This window comes from Benincasa hispida, chromosome 9 (genome assembly GCF_009727055.1).
Source record: "Benincasa hispida cultivar B227 chromosome 9, ASM972705v1, whole genome shotgun sequence".
NCBI classification, from domain to species: Eukaryota; Viridiplantae; Streptophyta; class Magnoliopsida; order Cucurbitales; family Cucurbitaceae; genus Benincasa; species Benincasa hispida.
Genome location: NC_052357.1, coordinates 34,704,820 through 34,730,749, shown reverse-complemented (window position 1 = coordinate 34,730,749; position 25,930 = coordinate 34,704,820). Strand labels below are relative to the sequence as shown.

General features: G+C 35.0%; 2 protein-coding genes across 6 annotated transcripts in view; one reads left to right on the top strand and one right to left on the bottom strand.

Moving 5' to 3' along the window:
* Positions 1-11,444: 11,444 nt before the first annotated feature.
* Positions 11,445-14,531, bottom strand: LOC120086306 (pentatricopeptide repeat-containing protein At3g61520, mitochondrial-like). Of its 4 annotated transcripts, none has more exons than XM_039042878.1 (3): positions 14,296-14,531; positions 13,740-13,894; positions 11,445-13,631 (listed from the first exon to the last, which is right to left on the bottom strand). In XM_039042878.1, exon 3 carries the CDS (start codon positions 13,551-13,553, stop codon positions 11,712-11,714), a length of 1,842 nt encoding a protein of 613 aa, XP_038898806.1. In that variant the 5' UTR covers positions 13,554-13,631; positions 13,740-13,894; positions 14,296-14,531; the 3' UTR covers positions 11,445-11,711. The 4 variants fall into 4 exon arrangements, with proteins under 4 accessions (XP_038898806.1, XP_038898805.1, XP_038898803.1 ...); XM_039042877.1 differs by having other exon boundaries at positions 13,791-13,894; XM_039042875.1 differs by having other exon boundaries at positions 13,823-13,894.
* Positions 14,532-16,795: 2,264 nt separating this feature from the next.
* LOC120086707 (thioredoxin-like protein 4B) overlaps positions 16,796-25,930 on the top strand; it is a 10,507-nt gene continuing 1,372 nt past the window's right edge. The window contains exons 1-4 of one of the 2 annotated variants that reach the window (XM_039043474.1): positions 16,796-16,979; positions 17,158-17,310; positions 17,419-17,576; positions 25,506-25,572. In XM_039043474.1, coding sequence (XP_038899402.1) covers positions 17,179-17,310; positions 17,419-17,576; positions 25,506-25,572 — 357 coding nt within the window. In that variant the 5' untranslated portion in view covers positions 16,796-16,979; positions 17,158-17,178. The remainder of the gene's footprint in view (positions 16,980-17,157; positions 17,311-17,418; positions 17,577-25,505; positions 25,573-25,930) is intronic. The other variant, XM_039043473.1, reaches the window with a different exon arrangement.

The following is a 25,930-nucleotide window of genomic DNA, read 5'->3' as shown; positions in this document are numbered from 1 at the left end:
GCCACTTTACTTGTAAATGATGCTGCAAAATACACACATTTATTTATCCTGTCCATAAATAGTATAATTTTTAACTGATCTTACAAAACCATCAAAGGTATGGTGTGAAGGTTGCAATCTGAGTTCATGCTTCTTCAAAGACATGTTACTAGTGTCGCGCTTAACTAAATAAAATGCAAAATTATGAATATGAAGAATCTGTTTAGTAATCATTTGATTTTTTTTTTTTTTTTTGTTATTGAAAATTAAACCTATAGACATTAGGCCACCTCCAAATTTCTTCACGAGTTATCTATTTTTTACCATTGGTTTAAAAAACTAAGTCGGATTTTGAAAACTAAAAAATGTAGCTTTTAAAATTTTATTTTTGTTTTTGGAAGTTGGCAAAAAATTCTACCATTGTACTTGATAAAGATGTAAATCATTATAAGAAATAAAGAGAAAATAAGTTTAATTTTCAAAAATAAAAAACTAAAAAACGAAATAGTTATTAAATGGAATCAAGATACTCAATAACAAATATCATTTCACCAAATGGTGCAGCAGCGAGCAAGAACAAGAAAATCCGAATAACTTAAAAGTGGCCACTATTTAAAGCATTTGAAACCCATTACTTATTGAAAAAAATATAATATTACATGTTTATAGAACAAAAGTAGAAACCCATTATTTATTGAAAAAATATATATTACATGTTTATAGAACAAAAGTTTTTGTAACAAGAGATAAAACAATGAAAAATATTATCTTAATTAATGTAAGATTTCTTCGCTGTTGAAAGTTAAAGCAATGTTTTAATTTCAAGATAATTTATACATAAATTAACACATTTGAGAGTTAGTATATTAATGGATGAAAGTTGGGCAGACTAATGTATTGAAGAGTTAGAACCTGTCTCTTATACACATCTAGATGTGTATAAGAGACAGAAATATCTTCATTTCATATCAAATCTTCTCTCTCCTTTCACTTCTTTCCTACCAAACCCCCTCTTCTCCTTAGCTTGGCCATATGAATCACTTCCGATTGTCATCGTCACTGGTGTTGCTTGGATCTTCGTTGTCGTGGGCTTCTTCAAGTGGTGGGTCATCATCGTGGGTGTTTTGCGATTGTTTTTCGTCGTCATGTGGGCGTTCTCCAGTTGTTTTTCATCGTCGCGTGGGCTTGTTCTTTCGGTGGTTATTCGTCATGGTTGTTCTTTCAGTGGGTCAGCTCACCGTTCTTTCAGCTTGTTCCGGTCGTGGAGGTGGGTCGCTGGTGTAGATCTATAGATTTAGTTGTGGATTTTTTCGATCCAGTCGTCTATTTGGCCGATCTACTCGTTGATCTTCTTATCCGGTCATCGACGTTGTACTTTTATCAGATCTGTCGTCTCAACTTTGTTCGCAAGTTCGGTGCTCGCCGGTGTTCCAATCTTCAAGCTCCAGTTCGAATCTCTTCAAGTTTTTGGGTTGTTTAAGTTGTTTGCTTGGAAAGGTAAAATTTTCTTATGAATTTTCAATTTAGTAATTTAAAGTTATTTCATTCATTTTATTTTTGTTTCAATGATTAAGCTTATTGAAATTTTGAAATGTTTGAATTAAATTAGTTGAAGAATATATACTTGGTTGATAGTCTTGCTTGGTGTAGTTTAATTGTATATCAAAGTCTTTTTCCTTCAATTATATATAAACTAATTTGATCTTACTTGGTTGATTAAGTTTGATTGGTGTGGTTCAAGTGTTATTTCATTAATTTTATATTTTGTTCCAATGATTAAGCTTATTGAAATTTGGTAATGTTGGAATGAAATTAGTTAAAAAATATGTACTCGGTTTATGTTTTGTTCCAATTAAATATAAAAAATTAGTTTATATATAATTAAAAGAAAAGGATTTTGATATACACTTAACTACACCAAGGAAGACTATCAACCAAGTATATATTTTCTAACTAATTGCATTCCAACATTAACAAATTTCAAGAAACTTAATCATTGAAACAAAACATAAAATTAATGAAATAACATTTGAACCAACCAATCAAGCTTAATCAACCAAGTAAGACCAATTAATTTATATATAATTGAAAGAAAAGGATTTTGATATACACTTGAACCACACCAAGCAAGACTATCAACCAAGTATATATTCTTCAACTAATTTAATTACAACATTTCAAAATTTCAAGAAACTTAATCATTGAAACAAAACATAAAATTAATGAAATAACACTTGAACCACACCAATCAAGCTTAATCAACCAAGTAAGACCAAATTAGTTTATATATAATTGAAAGAAAAGGATTTTGATATACACTTGAACCACACCAAGGAAGACTATCAACCAAGTACATATTTTTTAACTAATTTCATTCCAACATTAACAAATTTCAAGAAACTTAATCATTGAAACAAAACATAAAATTAATGAAATAACACTTGAACCACATCAATCAAGCTTAATCCTGTCTCTTATACACATCTAGATGTGTATAAGAGACAGGAATAAGCTGGACGAACGACGAGCTAACCCACGGAAGAACAACCACGACGAACAACCGGAAGGACAATGCCCACGTGACGACGAAAAACAACCGGAGAACACCCACGACGATGGAGATCCAAGCAATACTGGTGACGACGACGATCGAAAGTGATTCGCACGGCCAAGCTAAGGAGAAGAGAGAGTTTGGTAAGAGAGAAGTGAAAGGAGAGAGAAGATTTGATATGAAATGAAGAAGATATTTTTTAATGAAGTTAAAATAAATAAATAAATGAGAGCCCTTTAATATCGGTTTTAAATCGGGATTGTAGTCCATCTTCAATGTCGGTTTAAAACCGACATTAAAGATCCATTTTTTTTTAAATCGACATTATACATCCGATTTCACTTTTTTCAACCAACATTAAAGTCCGAAATTCTTGCAGTGAACAAAGAATTTTAAACCAGCAAGAACCATCATTCTTCGTATCCAAAATCAGAAGACGGGAATTAAAAGGCCTTCAATATGTCCGAACGTAAAAAAAATGGTGTTGCAGGTGAACTTCCATTAGAAATTCGCTTCAACTCTTCATCATTTGTATTCTTATGCATACAAAGGAATTATCTTTCAGGACCTGTACCAAATCTTTTATTGTCTACTGTTTAGCCACTTTTCAAGAAGATGACTTAACAATTTAGGTTTCGTTTGGCCACCATTTGAATTTTAGTTTCTTTTTTAAAGCTATTTTCTTTTTAATTCTCAAAATTTGACCTAATTTTTTTAAATTATTTGATAAAAAGTAGATAGCAAAAAGAAAAAGTTTGAATGTGAAAATAGTGTTCATAGACTTAATTTTTAAAAACAAAAATAAAAAACAAAATAGTTATAAATGAGAGCTTAACAATTAATAAAGTATTTTCAACCTGGAAAAAGGCTCTCATGAGAGCCAAAAGTACTTGACAAGAGAGGGAAAAAACATCAAAAGCACTTTAATATTTAAAAGTGCTCAAAACGTGTCTAGCTAAAGATTCTTTCAACAACAAACCAGTGACGTCACGTTAAACGTCATATGACATATTAATGAAAATGGAATCCTAATATCAAAACTAATGACAAAAACTAAGAACACGAAAACACGAAGCCATCAATAAGAACCTTGACAAAAATATTTGGATAATTTCAATTGCTAGTATTTTTAAAAATAATAATCAAGTGTATAACATCATTTTAAATAAATTATAAATATAGAACGATAGACTTAGACTTTTACGAGTGATATGATCTATCACAGATAGACTATTTAAATTTGACTATATTTGTAATTTTTTTTATATTATGTTATATCTGCTAATACTTTGAATCTAATGTCTATATTTGTAATTGTCAATTTTCAAGAGAAACCATGAACTAATCAACACAAGCAACTAAACATTTTCAATAATTAATATATGATTATCATAATTGCATAATAGTTTATGATAATTCAGTGATACCAAATCAACTTTTAATTTAATATACTTTAGAACAAACTAGAGTTTTAAGAAGAAAGTTGTACGAAGCTGTCAAAGTTTTATCACTGAAAATGAATTTGCTTGTAGTAACATGATGATACACCATTTTTTCTTAATCTAGGATACATGCACGATAAAGACATGTTTTTTAACCAAACATTTTTTTAAAATATGTCATTTTTTAAATAAAAACATTCAAAGTCAATAGGTTTATGCATTTAGGCCATGTTTATCCTTGGAAAACATAATAAATCGATGGCAATCTAAAAAGTGGACTCTATTTGATTACGTTTGGTGTTGTTTACTTGTGTTTTGTACTCGTACTGACATATGAAACTCACATCTAAATTTGAAATTAAAAAAAATGCAAACTAATTGACGAATAGAGGATGCTCATTGCTCAATCCAATTGCCTTTGAAAATCACACCAATATTGTTATCATTATTGTTATTGTTACAACATGAAAATTATGAAGTTGTCACATTTGCTGTTATCATCATCGTTTATTATTGTTACCATTTTCATTATCCTTTGACCCTAAACGGTAATGGTAACAGTAAATATGTCAAATTCATAATTAAGTAATGTGATCAAAAGCGATCCAATTACGTTTACAATTGTGATCCATTATAATTGATCTATCAATGGAATCCCATTTCGACTATACTAATTTTCATTATAGATTGATTACTTAAAAAATGAATTGGATGCATTTTGCTCTCGAATTTTATACTTTTTATCATGTCTCCTTAGTCTCCATAATTAATGTTTGACTATCTTTACTGTCTTGACTATCTTAATGGGCTACTCAAGCTCGTGTGTGCTTCAACTATTGAGTCAACTACTTTTCAAATTTGAACAATTTGTGTCAATTTCCATATCTGCCAGAGGAGCATATTGATGTGGTTGAGCTGTTGTTGACTGAGAGCCAAGAAAGGGTGAATTCTTTTTTCAAATTAAATTAGACATAAAGGTGACTTAACTTTAGGATTGTTGAAGAAATTGGCACAAAAAACAGAGACAATACAAATTATGGACATAGACTACTTTTTTACTCTTTCAATACTCACTTTTACTCACCCTTTCTAAGTTTCTCTAGCTTCCTTGAACTTCTTCTCCCTGACTTACAAATAGAAATATAATTCTCATTTATAGGTGAGATCCTTGAAGCTCATCCAAATGGATTTTTCTAGACCCATCGGATTAAAAAATATCCTACAAAATTCTTTGAAGTTTATCCTAGTCAAAAAGAAATTAAAGATAGCTTAAGTTATTTCTAGATCTTTTTTTTAGATATTTATTTATATACTTCAAGATAAATCTTTAGAGGTCTAATATTTAGATATTAAGTTATTTATGTAAATACGTCAAAAAACTTCTCGATAGTTAATGTTTTCTTTTACGGACTAGATAGTAAGTATTGCCTTCTACTTTACCACATGTTTAGTTTCAATTTAAAGATCCTTCTCCTTTTGTTTCTTTTCCCCCCTTTCTATGTGGTTGTTTGGTTGTCTTATGTTCTTTTCAGTGTAAAGTACTACTTTTGTCGCTCTTTGTTAGTAAGACAACTAAGACTCAAACACAAAATGATTGCTTTAAACTACTTGATTCATCAATTACGACTGCATTTCAAAAACACTATAAAGTTTACAATAGAATCTTTTTCAATGCTATCGTATATGATATTTATCATGGTAGATTTTCTAACTTAAGGAAAACTGTCCAAATCAAATCTTGCCTTGCCTTTTTGGCAACATTAAATTAATCATAACCCAGAAGAATAGGATAATTTAGCCTTGATTACACCATCATTTTGCAAATAATCCTACATCATGTGTGCAAATGTAAGAAAAGGAAATAGATAAAGAGACTTATAAATTTTGTGTTCATGGTCCTTAGCACACAATTATGGATGACGAAACCAACACATCTATGGTTGTTCCTATCAAGAGAAAACAAAAATGAGAATCCATGAAGTTCTGTTTTATAATATTGAATAAATTCTAAACAATCTCTTTGTTGAGTGAAATACTGTTAAACATCAAATTATTTATACATATAAACGTAGGGGTATGAAGAGAAATAACCAATCAGCTAAGGTGGCAAAAGGAGAAGAAAACAGTTAGGACCACAAAAACGATATATAAAAGACAATAGAGTGGAGAGGAAAGGAGGGGAATATTTTGGTAAAAGCTAAGAGTGGCTTTTACAGGAGAGGACCACCAGCTCTCTCAAATTTGCTGGTTATTTTCCTATTTTGGTTGATCATCTTCTTTCTTTTTAGGAGGGGAATGTCTATTTGTTTTGGGATTGTTCTTGAAATGCCGATGGACTGTTTTGATAGCTCTTTAGAGCAGTGTTTATAAATAAATATCAGCTATATTACTCTATTTCCTTCTTGTTCCTTCTCGTGTTTTCTTTGTTAAGTTGCTTAACATAGGGAAGAAGAACCTAACAAGTGGTATCAGAATCCATTTCATTCTGGAGCGAACGAGAGCTATGGCTCAGAAACAGGTGGAGAAAAGAATAGAGAAGAATGAAAAGGAGATCTCATAAATGAAAGAGATGCTGATGAGATTATGCAAAAATATTGAGAAGCTCACTGAAGAAATGAGAAAGAGACTCCATCCAGAAGGCTGAAGAGTCAGGGACAACTGATGCCCTTTGAATGAAGCTTAAAGGGAAGATAAAAGAGTTCGACTCGCCACCACGTATCGGGACGGGAGGACCTGATAAGAGTAAGTATAAGAGGCTGGAAATATCTGTCTTCACAGGGGAAAACCCGAAGTCATGGGTGTATAGAGCGGAGCACTACTTTGAGATCCATGAGCCGACGAATCCGGAGAAGGTGAAGATAGTTGTGATTAGTTTTGGACCAGACGAGGTCGACTAGTTTCGTTTGAGTCACAACCGGAAGGCGATCACTATGTGGGATGAACTGAAGAGAAAGAGTTTGAATACTTCAGACCGACCGAAGAAGGAAGCTTAGGCGTGAGGCTGCTGAGAATGCGGCAAGAAGGATCGTACACAGAGTACGTGAAGAAGTTTGTAACATACTCGACTCCCCTCCCAGACTTAGCAGAGGATGTTTTCAAAGACGCCTTCATCAATGGGCTAGAACCTACTCTGAGAGCAGAGGTGATTAGCAGAAAATCGACTTCACTAGAGGACTGTATGCGTGAAGCCCGACTTGTAAGTGATCAAAACATGGCTCTAAAGATAGCATTAACAGACCTAGGAGTTGTTGGGCTCGGAAAGAGAGAAGCCTAATCGAAGAAGGGCTCAACATTTGAACGAAGGAGTGGAAGGCCGCTCGACGCTCAAGCTACCAAACGAATCACCATACCGATGAAAGGAAACTATATGAAAAGAGATCCTCCCATGAAGCGCCTATCTGATAGTGAATTTCGTGATCGGTTGGACAAGGGCCTTTGCTTTAGATGTAACGAGAAATGCGCACCGAGCCATAGATGCAGAGTAAAGGAAAATCGTAAGCTCATGTTGTTCATTATCAATGAAGATGAGGAACTAATCGTGGAGGAAAAGGAAGAAGAAGAAACACAAACGAAAATGAAAGCCATTGAGGTCGAGGAGAAGGCAAAAATTGCTCTGAGGTCCATGTTTGGGTTGTCTACTCGAGGGACGATGAAGCTAAAAGGGGAGTTGAAGGGAAAAAAAGTCCTCAATCTAATAGATTGTGGAGCAACCCACAATTTTATTCATAAAAAATAGTTAAAGAGCTACACCTTCCGGTCCATAAGAAAAACTTCAACGTGGTGATTGGGAATGGTACGACAATACAAGGGGAAGGGGTATGCAAGGTACTAGAGTTGGAGCTCCCCGAGTTGACTGTGAAAGTTGACTTTCTTGCCATTGATCTTGGACAAATGGACCTGGTGTTGGGAATGTCGTGGTTATGTACAACGGGATTTATGGGAGTTCATTGGCCTTCACTAACCATGTCCTTCTTGGCAAGTAATTCACAGGTCATACTACGCGACGATCCCTCCCTCACCAAGATCGAAGTGTTGATTAAGGCCTTGGCGAAGACATGGCAGGCAGAGGACCAGGGATTTTTGATTGAGTTGCAGAAGTTTAAGTCTGAAGACGAGACATGGGTGGTAGAAGAATGAGAATCCACGCAGAGCAGAGCTGACGAACTCCTAGACATGATAAAAACATTATTGGAATAGAGTGAGGATGCGTTTACATCTCTTTCAGCCTTACCTCAAAGAAGAACGGTAGATCATCGTATCCTGACTTATGCAAATCAGAAACCGGTCAACGTGAGGCCTTACAAATATGGCAATAGCCAGAAGGAAGAGATTGAACAGTTGGTTGAAGAGATGTTGAACGCAGAGATTATTCGACTAAGCCGTAGTCCTTACTTGAGTCCTGTCTTGTTAGTAAAGAAGAGGATGGAGGGTGGAGGTTCTGTGTGGATTATCAGAAGTTGAATCAAGCCACAGTGTCAGATAAGTTCCCCATTCCAGTTATAGAAGAGCTCTTGGACGAACTACATGGAGCATCGATGTATTCGAAGTTGGATCTTAAGTCTGGCTACCATCAGATTCGAATGAATGAGGGGGATATTCAGAAGACCGCGTTTAGAACTCACGAGGGGCATTGTGAATTCTTGGTGATGCCTTTTGGGTTAACAAATGCCCTGGCCACCTTCCAATCACTAATGAACCAAGTATTTAGACCATTTCTTCGTCGATTTGTTTTAGTCTTCTTTGACGATATTTTAGTCTACAGCCCCAATCTTTCCAAACATGTAACACACTTGGGAATGGTGTTTAATATCCTTCACGATAATAAGTTGTATGCCAACAAAAAGAAATGCATCTTTTGCCAAACCAAGATACAATATTTAGGCCATTGGATATCAGCACAAGGTGTGGAAGTAAACGATGGCAAGATCAAGGTGATGAAAGATTGGCACCAACTGAAGAATGTGTCTGAGCTGAAGGGATTCTTAGGCCTCACTGGCTATTATAGAAGATTTGTAAAAGGTTATGGGAGCATTGCAGCATCCCTCACCCGACTCCTTCAAAAGAACTCATTCGTGTGGAATTATGAAGCATCTCAAGCGTTTGATCAACTGAAACAAGTCATGGTGACAACCCCTGTTCTGGCTCTTCCAGATTTCTCGAAGACTTTTATTATAGAAACCGATGCTTCAAGGTTTGGGTTAGGTGTTGTACTGTCTCGAGAATCCAGACCTATAGCCTATTTTAGTCTAAAGTTATCGACGTGAGCCCAAGCTAAGTCTATATATGAGAAAGAATTGATGGCAGTAGTGTTAGCTGTGCAAAAATGGAGGCATTACTTGCTAGGGAAGAAATTTACCATGATATCAGATCAAAAGGCTCTCAAATTCCTAATTGAACAACGTGAAGTCCAGCCACAGTTCCAAAGATGGTTGACAAAGCTACTTGAATATGATTTTGAGATATTCTATCAACCTGGCTTGCAAAACAAAGCAGATGATGCATTATCCTGAGTTCCCAATCCAAGTGAATTGTGTGTGTTGATAGCTCCTTCCTTGATGGACAGTGAAGTCGTGCGGAAAGAAGTGGAAAAGGACGAGGAACTGCAAAGAATAATCACCATCTTGAAGGACCTGGATGGAAAACCTAAATATAAGTGGCAACATAACAAATTCTACAAGGACAGGTTAGTACTCTCCAAGAATTCCAGTTTGATCCCATCTTTGCTGCATACATTCCATGATTCGGTATTGAGAAGGCACTTTGGGTTCCTAAGGACGTATAAAAGAATGAGTGGGGAATTGTTCTGGCAAGGAATGAAGGGAGATGTAAAAATGCATGTGGAAAGGTGTGAAATTTGTCAAAGGAACAAGACTGAGTCCTTGTCTCCAGCCGAATTATTGCAGCCACTCCCCATCCCTTCCCTGATCATGGAAGAATGGTGTATGGACTTTGTAGAAGGCTTACCAAAAGTAGGAGGATATGACTCCATCATGGTGGTGGTGGATCGGATAAGTAAGTATGCCCACTTCATCACTCTCAAACATCCATTCACTGCAAAACAGATAGCAGAGGTGTTCGTGCAAGAGATGTTCATCACCATGGAATTCCACTTGCAATCCTGACAGACCGAGATAAAATTTTCTTAAGTAACTTTTGGAAAGAGATGTTCCCATCCATGGGCACACAACTGAAGAGAAGCACGACCTTCCACCCTCAGACGGGGTCAATAGGTGTTTAGAAACTTACCTCAGATGCTTCTGCAATGAACAACCTACTAGATGGAATAAATGGATTGCATGGGCTGAATTATGGTACAATACCACCTTCCACATATTGATAAAGACCACTCCTTACCAGGCTGTTTATAGGAGACCTCTTCCACCCTTGTTTTCGTATGGAGATAGGAAAACCACCAACAATTCGGTCGAGCAGCAACTGTAAGAAAGAGACTTGGCGCTTAATGCCTTAATGGAGAACTTAACCTTGGCTCAAAACCGAATGAAGAAGCAGTCCGATAGGCATCCAAGAGAATTGAGTTTTGAAGTTGGAGATGAGGTTTATTTGAAGTTGCATCCCTATAGATAGAGGTCCTTAGCAAGGAAAAGAAGTGAGAAGCTGTCACCTAGATTCTATGGACCTTACCGAATCCTCAAAAGAGTTGGAAAAGTGGCTTACAAGTTGGCTTTACCTCCCGAAGCTGCAATCCACAACGTGTTTCACATATCTCAATTGAAAAAGAAGTTAGGCCAAGGTGACCAGATTCAACAACATGCTCCAATTTTAACTGAAGAATTTGAGCTACAAACCACACCAGAGACAGTCCTAGGGGTGAGATGAAATAGGGAGCTAGCAACCAACGAATGGCTCGTGAAATGGTAGGGGCTATTAGAGAATGAAGCGACATGAGAAACAGTTCACCTAATGAAGCAACAATTTCCTAATTTCAACGTTGAGGACAAGGTGCATTTCAATAGAGGCGGTATTGCTAAACCTCAAATTATTTACACATATAAATATAGGGGTAAGAAGGGAAATAACCAATCAACTAAGGTGGCAGAAGGAGAAGGAAACGGTTAGGACCACAAAAACGATATATAAAAGACAATAGAGTCAAGAGGAAGGGAGGGGAATATTTTGGGTAAAAGCTGAGAGTGGCTTTTGCAGGAGAGGACCACCAACTCTCTCAAATGTGCTGGTTATTTTTCCATTTTGGTTGATCATCTTCTTTCTTTTTAGGGGGAATGTCTATTTGTTTTGGGATTGTTATTGTAATGTCAATGGACTGTTTTGGGTAGCTCTTTAAAGCAATGTTTATAACTAAATATCAGCTATATTACTCTATTTCCTTCTTGTTCCTTCTTGTGTTTTCTTTGTTAGGTTGCTTAACGTAGGGAAGAACCCCTAATAGATACAAGCCTAAAAGGTACATTTTCTTCTCCTCAAGCTCAATACAAATTCGAGAGCAAAATCCAAATATTAACAAATTGATGATTCTGCCTCCATGGAATGTTATCAGAAACAAGAAAAAGTCCAAACTTTCTCAGCATTGAATGAGGTATAATCTTGATGCAAAGAAACTAGGAGAATAACAATCCTTTGTCAATACTCCTCTTAAAGACGTTTGAGAGATCGTTAAATACACAAACGAATCCAGATAACATCATGCCATGAGAAAATCTCGGCTGTTTACCGTTAAGCATGTCGACTAATCAAAAGAACGCACTTCATGCTTGCAGACTTTAGGCTGCAGAATCACAAACACTGTATCCCTGTGTAAACAACTTCAATTTTGTAGTTTCTCCAACTGACGAAAGCCATTCGGTTAAAATCTCCATTGTTATATAATCGGCATTACACGCCTCCTCAACCATTCTATCCATAAGTTTGAATGCTTTGTCCAACCAATTCTTCTCCCTAAGGGCTTCGAAAATAGTGTTGTATGTTGTGGTGTTCGGCTTCACCCTTCTAAATTTCATATCATCCAATAGGGAAAGAGCGTAATTGACTTCATTCCTTTTGCATAAAGAATCAATCAATATATTGTATATTACTGTGTTAGGAGGAACCTTTGATGTAGCACTCATTTCCTTGAAAAGCTTCATGGCTTCATCAGTGTTATTGTTCAAGCAATAGGCATGAATAAGAGCTCCATAAGTGAAGACAGTGGGTAAAAGACCGTCCTCCTTGGTCATCTTTTTCATAAATTCGTGAGCTAATTTGAAATTCCCAATTTTACTAAAGTGGGAAATCAAAGTGTTGTATGTTACACAATCAGGCTTAACTCCAACCAGCTCCATTTCATTCAACAATTCATAAGCTCTATCTAATTTCTTCTTCTTACAAAACTCACTGATAAGAATATTGTAGCAAACAAGATCTAGACAGAACCCTGCCTCTTTCAACTTTGACACAACAGAGTTGGCATCATCCAACCTTCCAGCTTGGGCTAAACCACATATCAAAGTATAATACACAATGACATCAGGCAAACATCCATCTTTGGACATTTCATCCCAAAATTCCATTGCTTTGTTCATATTGTTGACTTTGCAAAAAGCATTAATGAACACCGTGTAAGTAACAGAATTTCCTTTCAAACCCTTCTGCTGCATTTCCCTGAAGAACTCAACTGCACTACTTATTCTGCTATGGTTGCACATTCCATTGACTAAAGTATTGACGGTAATTATGTTCGGCACAACTTGTTCACTTACCATCTGATTAAAGAGCTCATGAGCTCTCTCAATTTCACCTGACTTACAATACCCATCAATCAAACAATTGTACGTAACGGTATTGGGTGCACAGTCATCTAATCTCATCATTCCCATCAAGCGCAATCCTTCTTCTTGCCTCCCCACTTTACAGAGCCCATCAATCAAAGTATTGTACATGATTACATCAGGTGCAACATCCTTGGCCTCCTCTTTTTCCGCTTTCAATTTCTCAAACACCTCTAATGCATCATCAATCCTTCTGAACTTGCACAAATGGTTGATAAGGATACCAAAAGTAATAACATTAGGCTGAATATTCATGTCTTTCATCTTTCGCATCAACAGATTCATCTTCTCAAATTCCCTTGCCTTTCCCAATCCTGTCAAAAGTGCATTGCAGGGTGCAGCATCCTTAAGACCATTCAACATCATCACGTTATCTAAAACATCCCATGCAAGATTTGTATTTCTATTCCAACAAAGCTTCGTGATCAACTGCGTCAATGTAATGGTATTTGGGACAACGTTATGTTTACCAAATTTGGCTACCAACCCAGCAATTTCATCTTCCTTGGCTCCCCCCTCCGGCCCATTCATCTTCTCCAACAATTTATTGAAAACAATATCAGCAGTTCTATCATTGGGTCGAAACTCCGAACCTGGAAGAAGCATTTCGTCGAGCACATTCAATGCATTGTCAACTCGCCCAGATTTCAGAAGCAAAGCAATGATCACATTACGAACTTTTGTGTTTTTCGCATGTGAATCGAGAGTAGAAAATGCAGCAAGCGCCTCATCGACCATGCCAGTCCTTCCAAGGCGCCGAAGCAGATGAACAGCACTCTGGGCAGTTAAGAGAGACATTTGGCTTGTTTGCGGTCTCTAAAGGCTCAAAATCAAATTCAGTCAATTGGGTTCTTGAGTGGCGAGCTCGATAATGGCCTATGGAGTGGCAAACAACAAACACCGATCAGATTCCAGCAGTGCATCAGTTCGAACATAATTTTTTTTTTTTTTTTTAAAAAAAATAGAGTTCTGTTGGTCCTCAACTCATTCTGTCAAGTTGTTGAAAACAAAGTTATTGAATTTTTTCTTACGTACGCTTCAGATTTCAAAAAGTGAAGAAAGCATACTAGTCCACAAAGTGAGAAGCTGGTGTATACAAGCAAGCGGCAGCCCTGATCATCCTGTTCTTTTCGTGAAGACTATGAACATGAAGCACCAAGAATCTATCAAATGCTTTACTCAAACAACCATTTCATGTACAATCAATTTTATACTAAATTAACTTCAATTATGGGCTAGATATGTATGCATAGAAGAAAGAGACTTTCCAGAACACAAAATTCTCATGTAGAACAATCCAAATAAGCACAACGACCTCACATAACAAATTTCTCTATCATCTAAGAATCTCCCTTCATCCCATTTAAAAAGAACAGTCCAAAATAGGTCGAATTTATGGCAGGATTTTAGATTAAATTTGACCCTATTTAGAAATTGGTTGAATTGAAGACAGAAAATGAATAAAGAAAGAAATTCATCCCAGCGAACTCAGCAATGAGCGACTGAGAGAGGGAGGGGTTGCGGAAGACAGAGTGTGCACCTTGGCGATGAGCAGTGCGATGGGCAGTAGTGGGTTCCGGCGAGGTTGCAGCAGAGAGGGAGATAGGAAGAGAAGGAAGAAACGGGCGTTGCTGATGGAGGATGCCAGTGTCGGACTGCGGCGGAGAGGGTTCGACGGCGTAGGTTGTAGCGAGGAGGGAGATATGGAGAAGAAGGAAAAGGGTTGAAACAAAACGGCACAGATACCTCGGAAAATTGCTCAACTTCTATGCAAATAATTCTTTCTTTTTTCTTAGCTTCTTTTTTCTTAAAACATTAAAAAATAATAAGTTTAAAAATATCCCTATCATTGATTTTGGATGAAAATCATTGGTATTTTGTTTAAAAAAATCTCTTAACTTTCAAGATTTTTAAAAATTTTAAAAAAAACTCTTATCATGAATACGAACATAAATTATTACTGACTACTACTCATTTCAAAAATATATTTGAATTTCTAAAGGTTGCATAAATACTCTTAGTCTTACAAAAGAAAAAAAAAAATTAAATGCTCCCATCGCTACTATAGTGATGGTTTGAAGTTTTCTTATTAAAAAAAAATCAATTTCATCCTTATTTTTCTTCTATTTGTCCAATTCTCATACCAATTTTCTCACAATGAAATATAAACCAAGTTAAAATATAAATCCCACAAAATCTCACAAAATTCTAAAATCAAAATTTCCTCTTAAAATTTACCAAAATGATAATAACCAAATACAAAAAAGATTTTTTTAGTTATTAACACACGTTAAACTACTAATGTACAACCTTGTTATGATATTTAAGTCCTAAGATCCCTTTGGTGCTTCCATTATTTTATTTTATTTTATTTTTTGTTTTATAATTTATATGCCTTAACGGTAGAAGATCATTTTTTTATGAGACAAACAAAATCAAATAGTTGACAAGAGGGGAGAGAAAATAGAGAATATAGGGAATATTAATTACTATATTGAAGTAAAGGAGAGAGAGGAAGTGGAAGAGATGAAAGGTGGGGTGTAAATAAGCGATAAGGGCATTTTTTTAAAAACTTTTTTTTGTAGGTAGAGAAACTAATGCAACTTTTGAATGTTTATAAGGTTATCACTTAAAACATGATCCACTCATATGTCTCTACATACATGTTTAAGTTACAAAATAACTTTAGATGTTAGTTTATTAGTTTGTGGATTAATACAACCAAATGTCAAATAAAATTTCACACATGTTATTAGATAAATAAGATGTCAATATAATTATAAGCTATAGAACCCTACGAGATTTAGGGTATCAACCCAAACATATATATATATAACTATTATAATATCAATAACTTTAGCTAGCCTAACGGTAAATGTGTCTCCTAGCTCCACCTTAGATCCAAGTTTGAAATACTTTCCTTTCATTTGTTTTTCAGATTAGTTTTTTAATTTATTTTTCTTCTTCTTTTAAATTTATTATTTTATTTATATCCATTTGGTTTTTATGTTTCAAATATATTTTTTTTAAATTGTATTTTAGTTTATTTATTTTATTAATTTTTGAAATAATTTATAGATCTTAAAGTTAGAGTTGAAATAGAGATGGAGACAACAAATTTTAATATATCAGAGATAGAGATATTATTGTTTTCATACTTTCTCATATTTTCGGCTCTATTTGACATCGAGATTTAGGTAAAAATGATTTCACATCCCAAGATTTAAAAAGAAAGAAATGATTTCAAATTTATATTTGTGTTTGGAACTAAATTGATTTGAATCACTCGAATTGAATTGTGTTGTTTTGATCCAACAACATAACAAAAGAAAATATTTCATTTTTCTCTTTTGCCTTTATAGTGTTACTTAAAATTATATTAATAATCTAAGAGATTTTTATAAAAAATATCAATTACATACCACGAATATATTAAAACTAGATGATTTTTTTTTTCTAAAAAACTAGATGAAAAATTTTTAAAGAGAAAAAATGGTTGACATATGGAATTTGAAGAAAATGGTTTTGAATGATTGGATTTGAACAAGTTGAAGAAGAATTTTTATGAAACCTCACGTCGCAAGCTGCCCTTTCCTTTGCACATTACACCCTTTTTATTTTTTTATTTTTTTTATTCTTCTCTATTTCCACAAAGGCCAAATGGTGCATATGTCCAATTTTTCTACAAGATCGCTTCGTGGGTCCTGTCCCATTTAAGCGGAAAATAGAGAGGAAGTGAGAGAAAAAGATTGAGTTAAATAAGGATGGAAACGGAAAATGCATTTCCCATCTCCGATCCCACATCGTTTTCCATCCCTACCACGATTAGTTTTTACATATTTATTTAATAGAGTTATCTAACGTTATTATTATTGTAGTATAAATATTATATTTATATTTCAAATTTGATTATTTATTGAAAAATATAATGAATATATTTAAATTTAGATTATATAAATGAATAATTTAATTTATATTATTTTTTATATTAAAAAATTAATTAACTTTTTTTAGATCAAAATTGGAATGAAATGGGGAGCAGACAGAGTGGGGAAATGACCGACCCCGTGGACATCTCTAATGGTGTACATGGATTGAATTTCAACATTTTTTTTATCAATCAAAAAATTTGGGACGTTTCAACTTGCTTTTCAATAGGCAAGGGGTGTTCGGCGGCTTCGTCCCTCATCGAACTCCGGCGGCGGTTGCGCTTCCACAGCAAGGGTAATTTCCCTCTTCTCTCCAATGGTCAACAATTTTGTTGATTTGGGTTTAAGCTGCAACATTTTCGACTTCGATTTAGATTGCATTATATACGTTTCTTGAATAGTTCGAAAAAGTTCAATTTGAGAACATTGGGTGTATTGAAGCTGCTTTAGTTTCTTAAGCTTAATTACTTTAGGTGGATTGCAGGGAAAGGAAGATGAGCTATCTTCTAAGGACCTTAACAAAGAAGAGAGAAGTGGATTCCCTCATTAAGGACACGATTGATAAGGTCCTAATTCTCCGATTTGGGCGGTGTTCCGATCCAGTTTGTCTCCTCCTCGATGACATTGTGTGTTACCAAGTCCTTGATTTTTCTTTTCTTCTTCTAGGGTTTATATGCTTTTTCAAAATTTGATGATTTCCCCACCTTGTGTTTCATTCTCTTTCAATGATTTAGCTTGCTAAGTGCGCACGAGAAGTATCGAAGTTTGCTTCAATAGCACTGGTTGATATTGATTCAGAAGAATTACAGATTTACGTCAAGTACTTTGACATAACTCTTATACCATCCACTGTTTTCTTCTTCAATGCTCATCATATGAAGATGGATTCAGGGTGAGTTTTATCCTGCTGGTCTAAGTTAATTTATTGCGTTTGAATTGTCTAGGACTCTAGTATGTATATGTAACATTGCATGTATGGTCCATCTGTGTGGCATTAGCTACTTGATTTGCACAGTAGAGCAGCTTAATATCCCTTGGGATTATTAGCATTTAGCAAATTGCTGTTGGAAGTCAAGACACCAAAGAGTATTTATTTTATTGTTTTTTTCTTCTTCTTTTTTTTTTTTTTTGATAAGAAACCATTTCATTGATAAATGAAATATTCAAGGTACAACAAATACCAAAGCACAAGATGAAACAACATAGCAACCCCATCTAAAGAAGGGAAAATACAATGATACCATGGGAGGGGAAGAACAAAAGGGTGGAAAATATAGAAAGAAAGATGTAAAATGGATTGATGATGCAAGAAGCCCCCCATAAACAAAGAGACCAAACAAAACAACCATCAAACTGAAACACATCCCCAAAGTGAAACAACACCCAAGTCAAAGCATCCTTGGCGATCAAAAAAGAAAAACTATGATAGTAGAGAGAAAAGCATAAGAGGATCAGAGAGCTAGATTCAAGCAATATGTAGAGGCAACACATTTGAGAGACTTCCTGAGCATATCATGTTGTCGAATGCACTGCATTGGGAGAGCAAGCACCAACGACGCGGGCTATGACGAGCCCTGGAAAGGTTGATGTGGAATGTGACGTGGACTTCGGGGTTCGTCGCGATAGAAAGGGACTAACGAGACGCGACGCTTCCATCAGTGAGACACTAATGCAAGAACCGAAAAAGTAACAATGGCTAAGGCACGACCCAACTAGAGCACATCGTCAGCAGAAGGGACTAGCCGACCGGTGCTCACCATAGGCGGACCAATTGGCCCAAGGTCCAATTAGAAAGAAAAGGTTCCACACGAGCTCCCGTTCTACAGCATAGTGGCAGGATTGATAGGGGATAACTTCAATTGTAGATAGAGTCAAATCTGCAGGGGTCATGCAAATACATAGGCCCTTCTCTTTTGGATGAATGGGATGGTTAAGAATAAGGTGCTTTCTGATCTATAGTCCCTTAGAGTGAGGGGTTAGGTAGGTAGTATTGGCCCGCTGACTTTTGGCTATGTGCTATGCGACTCTTGCGAAGCGAATGAAAGGAAGCTGGTGCAGTAAGCTTGATGCCAACAACTTATGTAGTGGTTAGCTAAAAGAAAGCTCGCTAAGCTTCGCTTTCCTCTCCCCTTCCCTTTTTCAATGAAGTGGAAAGTCTTCCAGCCTTTTTGATTGGTAGGCAGCCTCCTATTGATTGAATTAAGATTCTCTTAAACAAAGGTATTTGTGCTTGGATTGTGGCCTAAGATCAGCCTCATGAAAACCTTATATTCCTTGAGGAGGTTCTACCTTGTGGAAATGCTCTTTAATGGAACTTTAGGTTTAGCTAGACGTGACTAAGAAACCATCGGTTTCACTTGGTGAACCAGGAATGCCCGACTTATCAATATATCCGGTAAACTATTGGAGGCTCATGTAGCCCATGCCAAATTAATCGTATTCTAGGCCGAAGCAAAGAACCTGTTCGGCTCATTTCGTACTGGAGAAACCCATGTATGAATAAGGATTAATTTTACTTCCCTACCTAGCTACTTTAGGTTGGGGGTAGGTCTTGGTGGGGAAGTTATAGGCAGCTTTCCTTACTTTGTGTCTGGAAACTCTCCTCTCTTGAGAAACTACTATGACACTAGAAGCATAAAAAGCAAAAATACATTCCCCTTCCAAATATTTTTAAAGGCTTAAGATGGCCTAGAGGCATATTCTCTTGGTGAGGTGAGGTGTAAGCCTTAAGGCAGTATGAGCCGTAAACCTCATTTTAATTTAAGAAAACATAATTAAGTCATAAAACATAAAATCTTATATATTCTTAACATTATAATATTCCTTAAAAGTACACAACATACTAGTTCCTTAAAAGTGTGCAACATGCTAAAAAATTAATCATGACAAAGAAGAAAAAATCTCAATAGTCCGTCTACATTTCATCCACAATATTATTATCATTATAACTACTAGGATCTTTCATATAGTCATCATTGTATCTAATAGTTTCATCCTCACATTCATTGTCACTCTTAACATCTACCCATTCCACTTCATCCAATGTCATTGATCTCTTTCCTTTATCTGTTTAAGAAATTAATTTTGTAAATAAAAGTTAAAACTAAGTTAATTTAGGAAACTTATTTAAATTTAATAATTGTTTTAATAAGTCATGTGCCTTCACTCTTAACATTTGGTTGTCTAGTCTTATCACTACTTCTTTGTTGAGAACTACTTCCTTCTCCAAGCTCATAAACATTGATGTTAGAATCATCATCATGTTTGACACAGATTTTGATTTTTAACAATCCACTCATCATCAAGTGGAACATTATCTACTAAATGGATCAACTTCTTCCTTGGAGACCCTTTTGCTTCAAGTGTCTATTCTTTAAGCTTTTATTGTACATGATGTAAACTAAGTTATTTAACTTAGTTGTGCTCAAACGATTTCTTTTCTTTGTATGCACCTATCCATGAAACATAAATTTATTACTAAAGTTGGAAGTCTTAGACAGTTTTTTGCAAGTAATGAAATATAATTAAGAACTTCCTATAAACTTGATTAAAGTACTCAAATTATGTTCACACCCAAATGCTAAACAAATAAGAATCAGAACTTTGATGGCAAATTTTGCTAGTTCTAATGATCCATCTCCAAATTGAGTCCACCAATTAATTGCATCATCAAATATCACATCAGTTGAGGAAACAAAAATAAATAAAAACAGGATATATTATCTTCATGATGCTTCTCGGAGATCTTTTTTTGCAATTGCTTGTTGAAACCCAAAGAATCCTTCCCTCCTTCGAAATGAATCTATTTGAAGATTAGCTTTTGTTCTCTCGTTTTCATCAATTATCAATTTATCCATACATGTATATAATCCCAATCTGATATCTGAATGAGTGGAAAAATTATCATCATATTGAAAAATGTGGGTTCAAGAAATATGCTATAGCATATAAGTGTCCATGTAATTGAAACTCGAACCTTTCATCAATAATATTCCATATCTCGTTGTAACTAGCTTCCTCTTTCTTGAAGACTTTTGGTAATTTTCTCTTTTGGTGAATCCATGGCACCACATATAAATCCCATTTTAGGCACCTTTTCAGAATCAACTAATCTCAAAACACTCACCAAAGGTTTTGTAGACTTAATTCATAAACTACAGTGGGCCAAAATTTTCTCTCTTAAAATTATTCTCTTCACTTCCTTTCCTTAGGGTTTTATTTTTTGCCCGAACACTATCTTGTCATTGCTTAGAAGTAAATTTGCTTGTAACGACTGTTTAAATTGGCACTTACTTTGTAATGTCAAATAGGTGGTAGCAAATCTAGTGGTGGTTGGACGAACAAGCTCCTCTTTGTAAACTACCAAACGTAATTATATATAAAGTTACTAACCTTCTTTGCCTTTATCAATGCATTCTTGTGTTGAGGCAGCTCACCAAGTTTTTCAAGCATCGAACCAAGACAGTGGGCAGCACATGGAGTGGAGTCCAATACAAATGCTTTCATTTTTCCATCAAATTTTATTTCCAACTAACTTATAATTAGATGCATTGTTTGTCACAACTTGGACTATAAAGTTCTCTCCAATTTCCTCTACTATATCATCAAGAAGTTGAAATTCTATGTTTGCATCTTTGATTGCATCTGTAGCATTGATAGAATTCAAAAAAGAAAAAAAAAAAATCCACTTGATGAGTTTACTAGAAATTGAATTAAACTTCTTACTCTCGTATCCTTCCAACCATTAGATAAGACCGATATTCCGGTGGTCGCCGATGTCTTGCGTATGTCATTCACGATGCTTCTTGTAGTTTTCATCTCTTCCTTCAAAATCCATGAACTCAGTAGGGGTTTGGGTTGGGTCAGTTTTGTTTTTGGGTTGGGTTGGGTTGAATATTTTCTATTTTTCTTGGGTTGGGTTGGGTCTAGTGTTGTAAAAAAAAAATTTGAGTTGACCCAACTCAACCCAAATTACATATATATTAATAAAAAATATATATTTCTTTTAGAATTGATGAATTTTTTAGTTATTTAGGTTTTTCTTTTAAGAATGTTTGTTTTTGTATAAAGTTTGTAATAGATATTATAAATATTTGGTATGTAAGAATTTAGTTTTATAAGATTTTAGTTATTAGATATGTGTTGTAGATAAAATTGAAGTATTTTAAATTAAGAAGAAAAAATAATATTAACCCGACAACCCAACCAACCCAACCCAAATTTTGAGGGTTGGGTTGGGTTGGAGAGACCATGTTTGGGTCATTTGGGTTGCCAACTTGACCAATCCGAATTTTTGGGCTGGTCCAAAAAAATGCCACAACCTAACCCATCCCAACCCTGTACATTCCTAGAACTTAGTTCATACTTGATTGGTAGTTTCAAATCTCAACCATATAAACCATGGATCAACATTTTCACAAAAGAAAGACTTCTAGCCATGTTAAATGAAATACCATTTCAAAAAAGAATCTCCCAATATCCATACAAACAAAATTACTAGCTTCTTTTGCAGTTAAAGGATTAACTTTAATTTGAATCTTGTTATCACCTCCAACATCACTAGCATCTGCCACCATAAATCTATCCATTGGTCCATGAATACCTCTATAAGTGATATTACTACTTGAAGTTCCACCAATATAGTATATGCCTGCATCAGTCATATCTTCAAATTGTTTATGACTAGCAATTTTTTGTCATTTCTCCTTTTTATAAGTAAACTTGCATCTCGTCTCACTTCATTGGGAAGTTTATCACATGGTACAACATTTTTATGTGTTCCCCAAGATGATTTTTCATTCTTTTAACACCTCCTTTTGAAACAAGAAACAACTTGTTGTTATAATGAAAAGAATTAAATGTTTTGGAGATACAAACTCTCGCTAGGAGAGGGACAAAAAAAAAAAAGAAAAAAAAAGAAACAAATAACAAATACAACCAAATAGAGATACTTTCAAATAACTTCGATTGACAATCCTCTTTCGGTCAATGGATCGATTGGGGTGATATCCCTTATAGAGGGATTTGAGGACCAATGAATCGAATTGTGGAGGTGAAAGCTAGTGATGTTAATGGTGATAACAAGGTTCAAACTGAAGTCAATTCTTTAATTGCAAAAGAAGCTCTTAATTTTGTTTTTATGGATATTAGGAGGTTCTTTTTTGAAAATGGTATTTCACTTAATGTAGCTAGAAACCCGTCATTTGTGAATCTGTGTCGATCCATTGTTTATATGGTCGACATTTGAAATCACCAACCATGTGTGAACTAAGTTCATGGATAAAACTACAAGAAACAATGTGAATGACATACCAAGACATGGGCGGCCCTATATGAGAGGAAGGAGTTCAATTAATTTTCTTGTAAACTCACCAAGTGGAATAGTTGTTTTTTCTTTTCAAAATCTATTGACACTTTAGATGCTGTAAAAGATGCAACTGTGTTGTTTCAATGTCTCAATGATACAGTAGACGAAATTGGAGAGAACCTTGTAGTCCAAGTTATGATAGAAAATGCATTTAACTATAAGTTAGTTGGAAAAAATTGATGGAAAAGTAAAAGCATTTGTATTGGACTTCGTGTGCTACTCATCGTCTTGATTAATGCTTGAGCTAATTTGGTGAGCTTCTTCAGCACAATAATGCATTGATAAAGGCAAAGAAGGGTAGTAAAATTATCTTTAATCATTGTTGAATGTTAGCATTAGTGAGATCTTTTACAGAAAGAGTTTGTATGTCCAACCACTACTAGATTTTCTACTACCTATTTGACATTGCAAAGTATTTGTCATTCTAAACAGCCACTGGTATTTGTCATTCTAAATAGCCACTACAGGCAAAGTTTACTTCTAAGCAATGACAAGATAGTATTTGGGCAAAAAAACCCGAAGGAAAGGAAGTAGTTGGCATGCTGTAATTTATGCAATTAAGACTACAAAACCTTTGGTGAGTGTTTTTAGATCAATTGATTCTAAAAAGGTGCCTGCAATGGGATTTATGTGTGGTGCCATGGATTCAACAAAAGGGAAAGTTGCCAAAAATTCGGGGGAGACGTAATAAGCGACGAGGAGATATGAAATATTATTGATGAAATGGTGGGAGTTTCAATTTCCTCGAATCGTACAAGCTATAACATATATCTTGCACCCACATTTTCAATATGATGATAATTTTTCTACTCATTCAGAGATTAGATTGGGTTTGTATAAGTGTATGGATAAATTGATAGTGGATGGAAATGAGAGAACAAAAGCTTTTATTCAAGCTCATAAACACTGATGTTTCGGACCATCTAAATTGACTTATGACAGCTTTTATCCTTAAGTAGATGTCTTGGAGATTATGACTTAGAGTTCAACTTATTTTGATCGGACCATCTACTTAAGGATATACATTATCAAGTTTTCTTACACCAAATGTTTGTTAGGTCCGATGTTACTCCATCATATTAGTTGAACTGTTGAAGTGTGAGTGAGCTAGTCATACAGTTATCAAATAACAAGCAATAAAAATTAAAACCAGTACCAAGTTTTATTTTATGGTTATTGCCAAGTCAAAATTAAACAATAACAAATTTAGATGGTTTTTCAATTGCTTGTCTATTGGTAAAGGGACTTGTTAGACTCAAGGAGGTGACTTATTTTCTTTTGCTTGCAAATCGCACTTGGCAGATCTCAGCGTCTCACAGTTCATAATAAAGCCATTTGTTCCTAAGGTGCTTTGTAATGTTGTCTGGAAATTTGTGTGAATATAAGGTTTCTCAATGTCGTAATAAAGAAAAAAAATTAATGTCCTTGGGGAGCTAAATGTCCTGAAAATCAATATGTTTATCTGGTTTTTGATTTTTAGTGGGGGCTGAAGACAAGCTTCAAGTTCAAATAAGTAATTCAATTTACTGTTTCTCCTGCTTGTTGCATGTAGGTAAGAAGCGAGGAGCATATGCAAATGACTTATTTATTTAATGCTCTTCCATCAGGTTCTGGTGCTCTGTTGATATATTTGCTTATCACCTGCTCTTCCAGTGGTTCTCCCCTATTAAGCTGAAATCATGTGGATTAATCTTATTTATTCTATTTTATGAGAATCTGTTAGGTATCTGATTCCTATACTCAGCAAACCCAACAAAGATAGAACAAGAACAGAGCAAGAGCTCTGATTACAGTTTATTGAAATAGAGAAAATGAGCAGAAAAACGAGTACAAGTAAAGTAACAACAAGACAGTAAGAAATCTCCTCACAGTAATCCAAGAAGAAGAATAAAAGGAAATGAAAATAAATGCAGGTACCCAGCCTATTCGAGAGGGCCGGTGATCTCTCCTTCAAAAGCTACCACAGCTTTCCTTCCTCAAAATTGGTCTTTTCTTGTCTTCCTCCTCTTGTTTTATAGCGCCTTAGTGGTCTCCTTCCACTTCTCTCTCCTTACGGTTTTTTCCCTCCTCCCAATTATTCCTTCCCTCTCTTCACATGGTTAAGCCCCTTTCACGATTATTCCCTTTTTCATTCACTATCCTTGGTATAATTCCTTCTTTACCCCTTCTCTTATATGTGTTAATAATAGGGGGTCTAACAGAGTCATGATTGGATTCACTAGAAAATCAATGACTTTTTTGTGAGGAAGAGAGATCTTTGAGTTTTGTGGATATCTTAATTGCTTTGAACTGAAGAATTTTCTTGAATCTCTTTTATAATCTCTCGCTCTTTTTTTTTTTTTTTTCCTTCGTTGGGGGGTTAAATTTAGGAACATCTACTTATGTGCCTCTTATATATTCTACGTGTTTTAAAAAAAAAAAAAAATGATAAAAGGGTATTATTTTGACATGCAGGACTGAGGATCATACAAAGTGGATTGGTGCTTTTCACCAAAAGCAGGATTTTATTGATGTTGTGGAGGTAAGTTGTCACTGATTTTGGAACATAAATGAGAAGCTGTGAATGGAAAAAATTGGTGATTATGGACTTAATGATTACTTCACCTGAGATAGGTCTCAACTCAACTTATATTCCTAATCTTTAGTATCATAGCCTCTTCAAATACCTGAAAACAATGGAGAAAATCTTATGCTTCAACTTGTTAGATCTTTTCTATGGAATTTTTGCCTTCGGTTAGACAGCAACAATAGTTGTGACATCAAATAGCTATGGCATTTGCAATCTTTTCACTGGTTGAAAGAGCTTTTAGTACTCTTTCGTGGTTTGGCCTCTTATGAAATTTCATACCATCAATCAGTGGATTTTTTCTTTTTAAATA

Bases quoted from the DNA above. Each gene is read 5' to 3' on its own strand.
- LOC120086306 (XM_039042878.1), bottom strand. From the start codon at position 13,553: ATGTCTCTCTTAACTGCCCAGAGTGCTGTTCATCTGCTTCGGCGCCTT.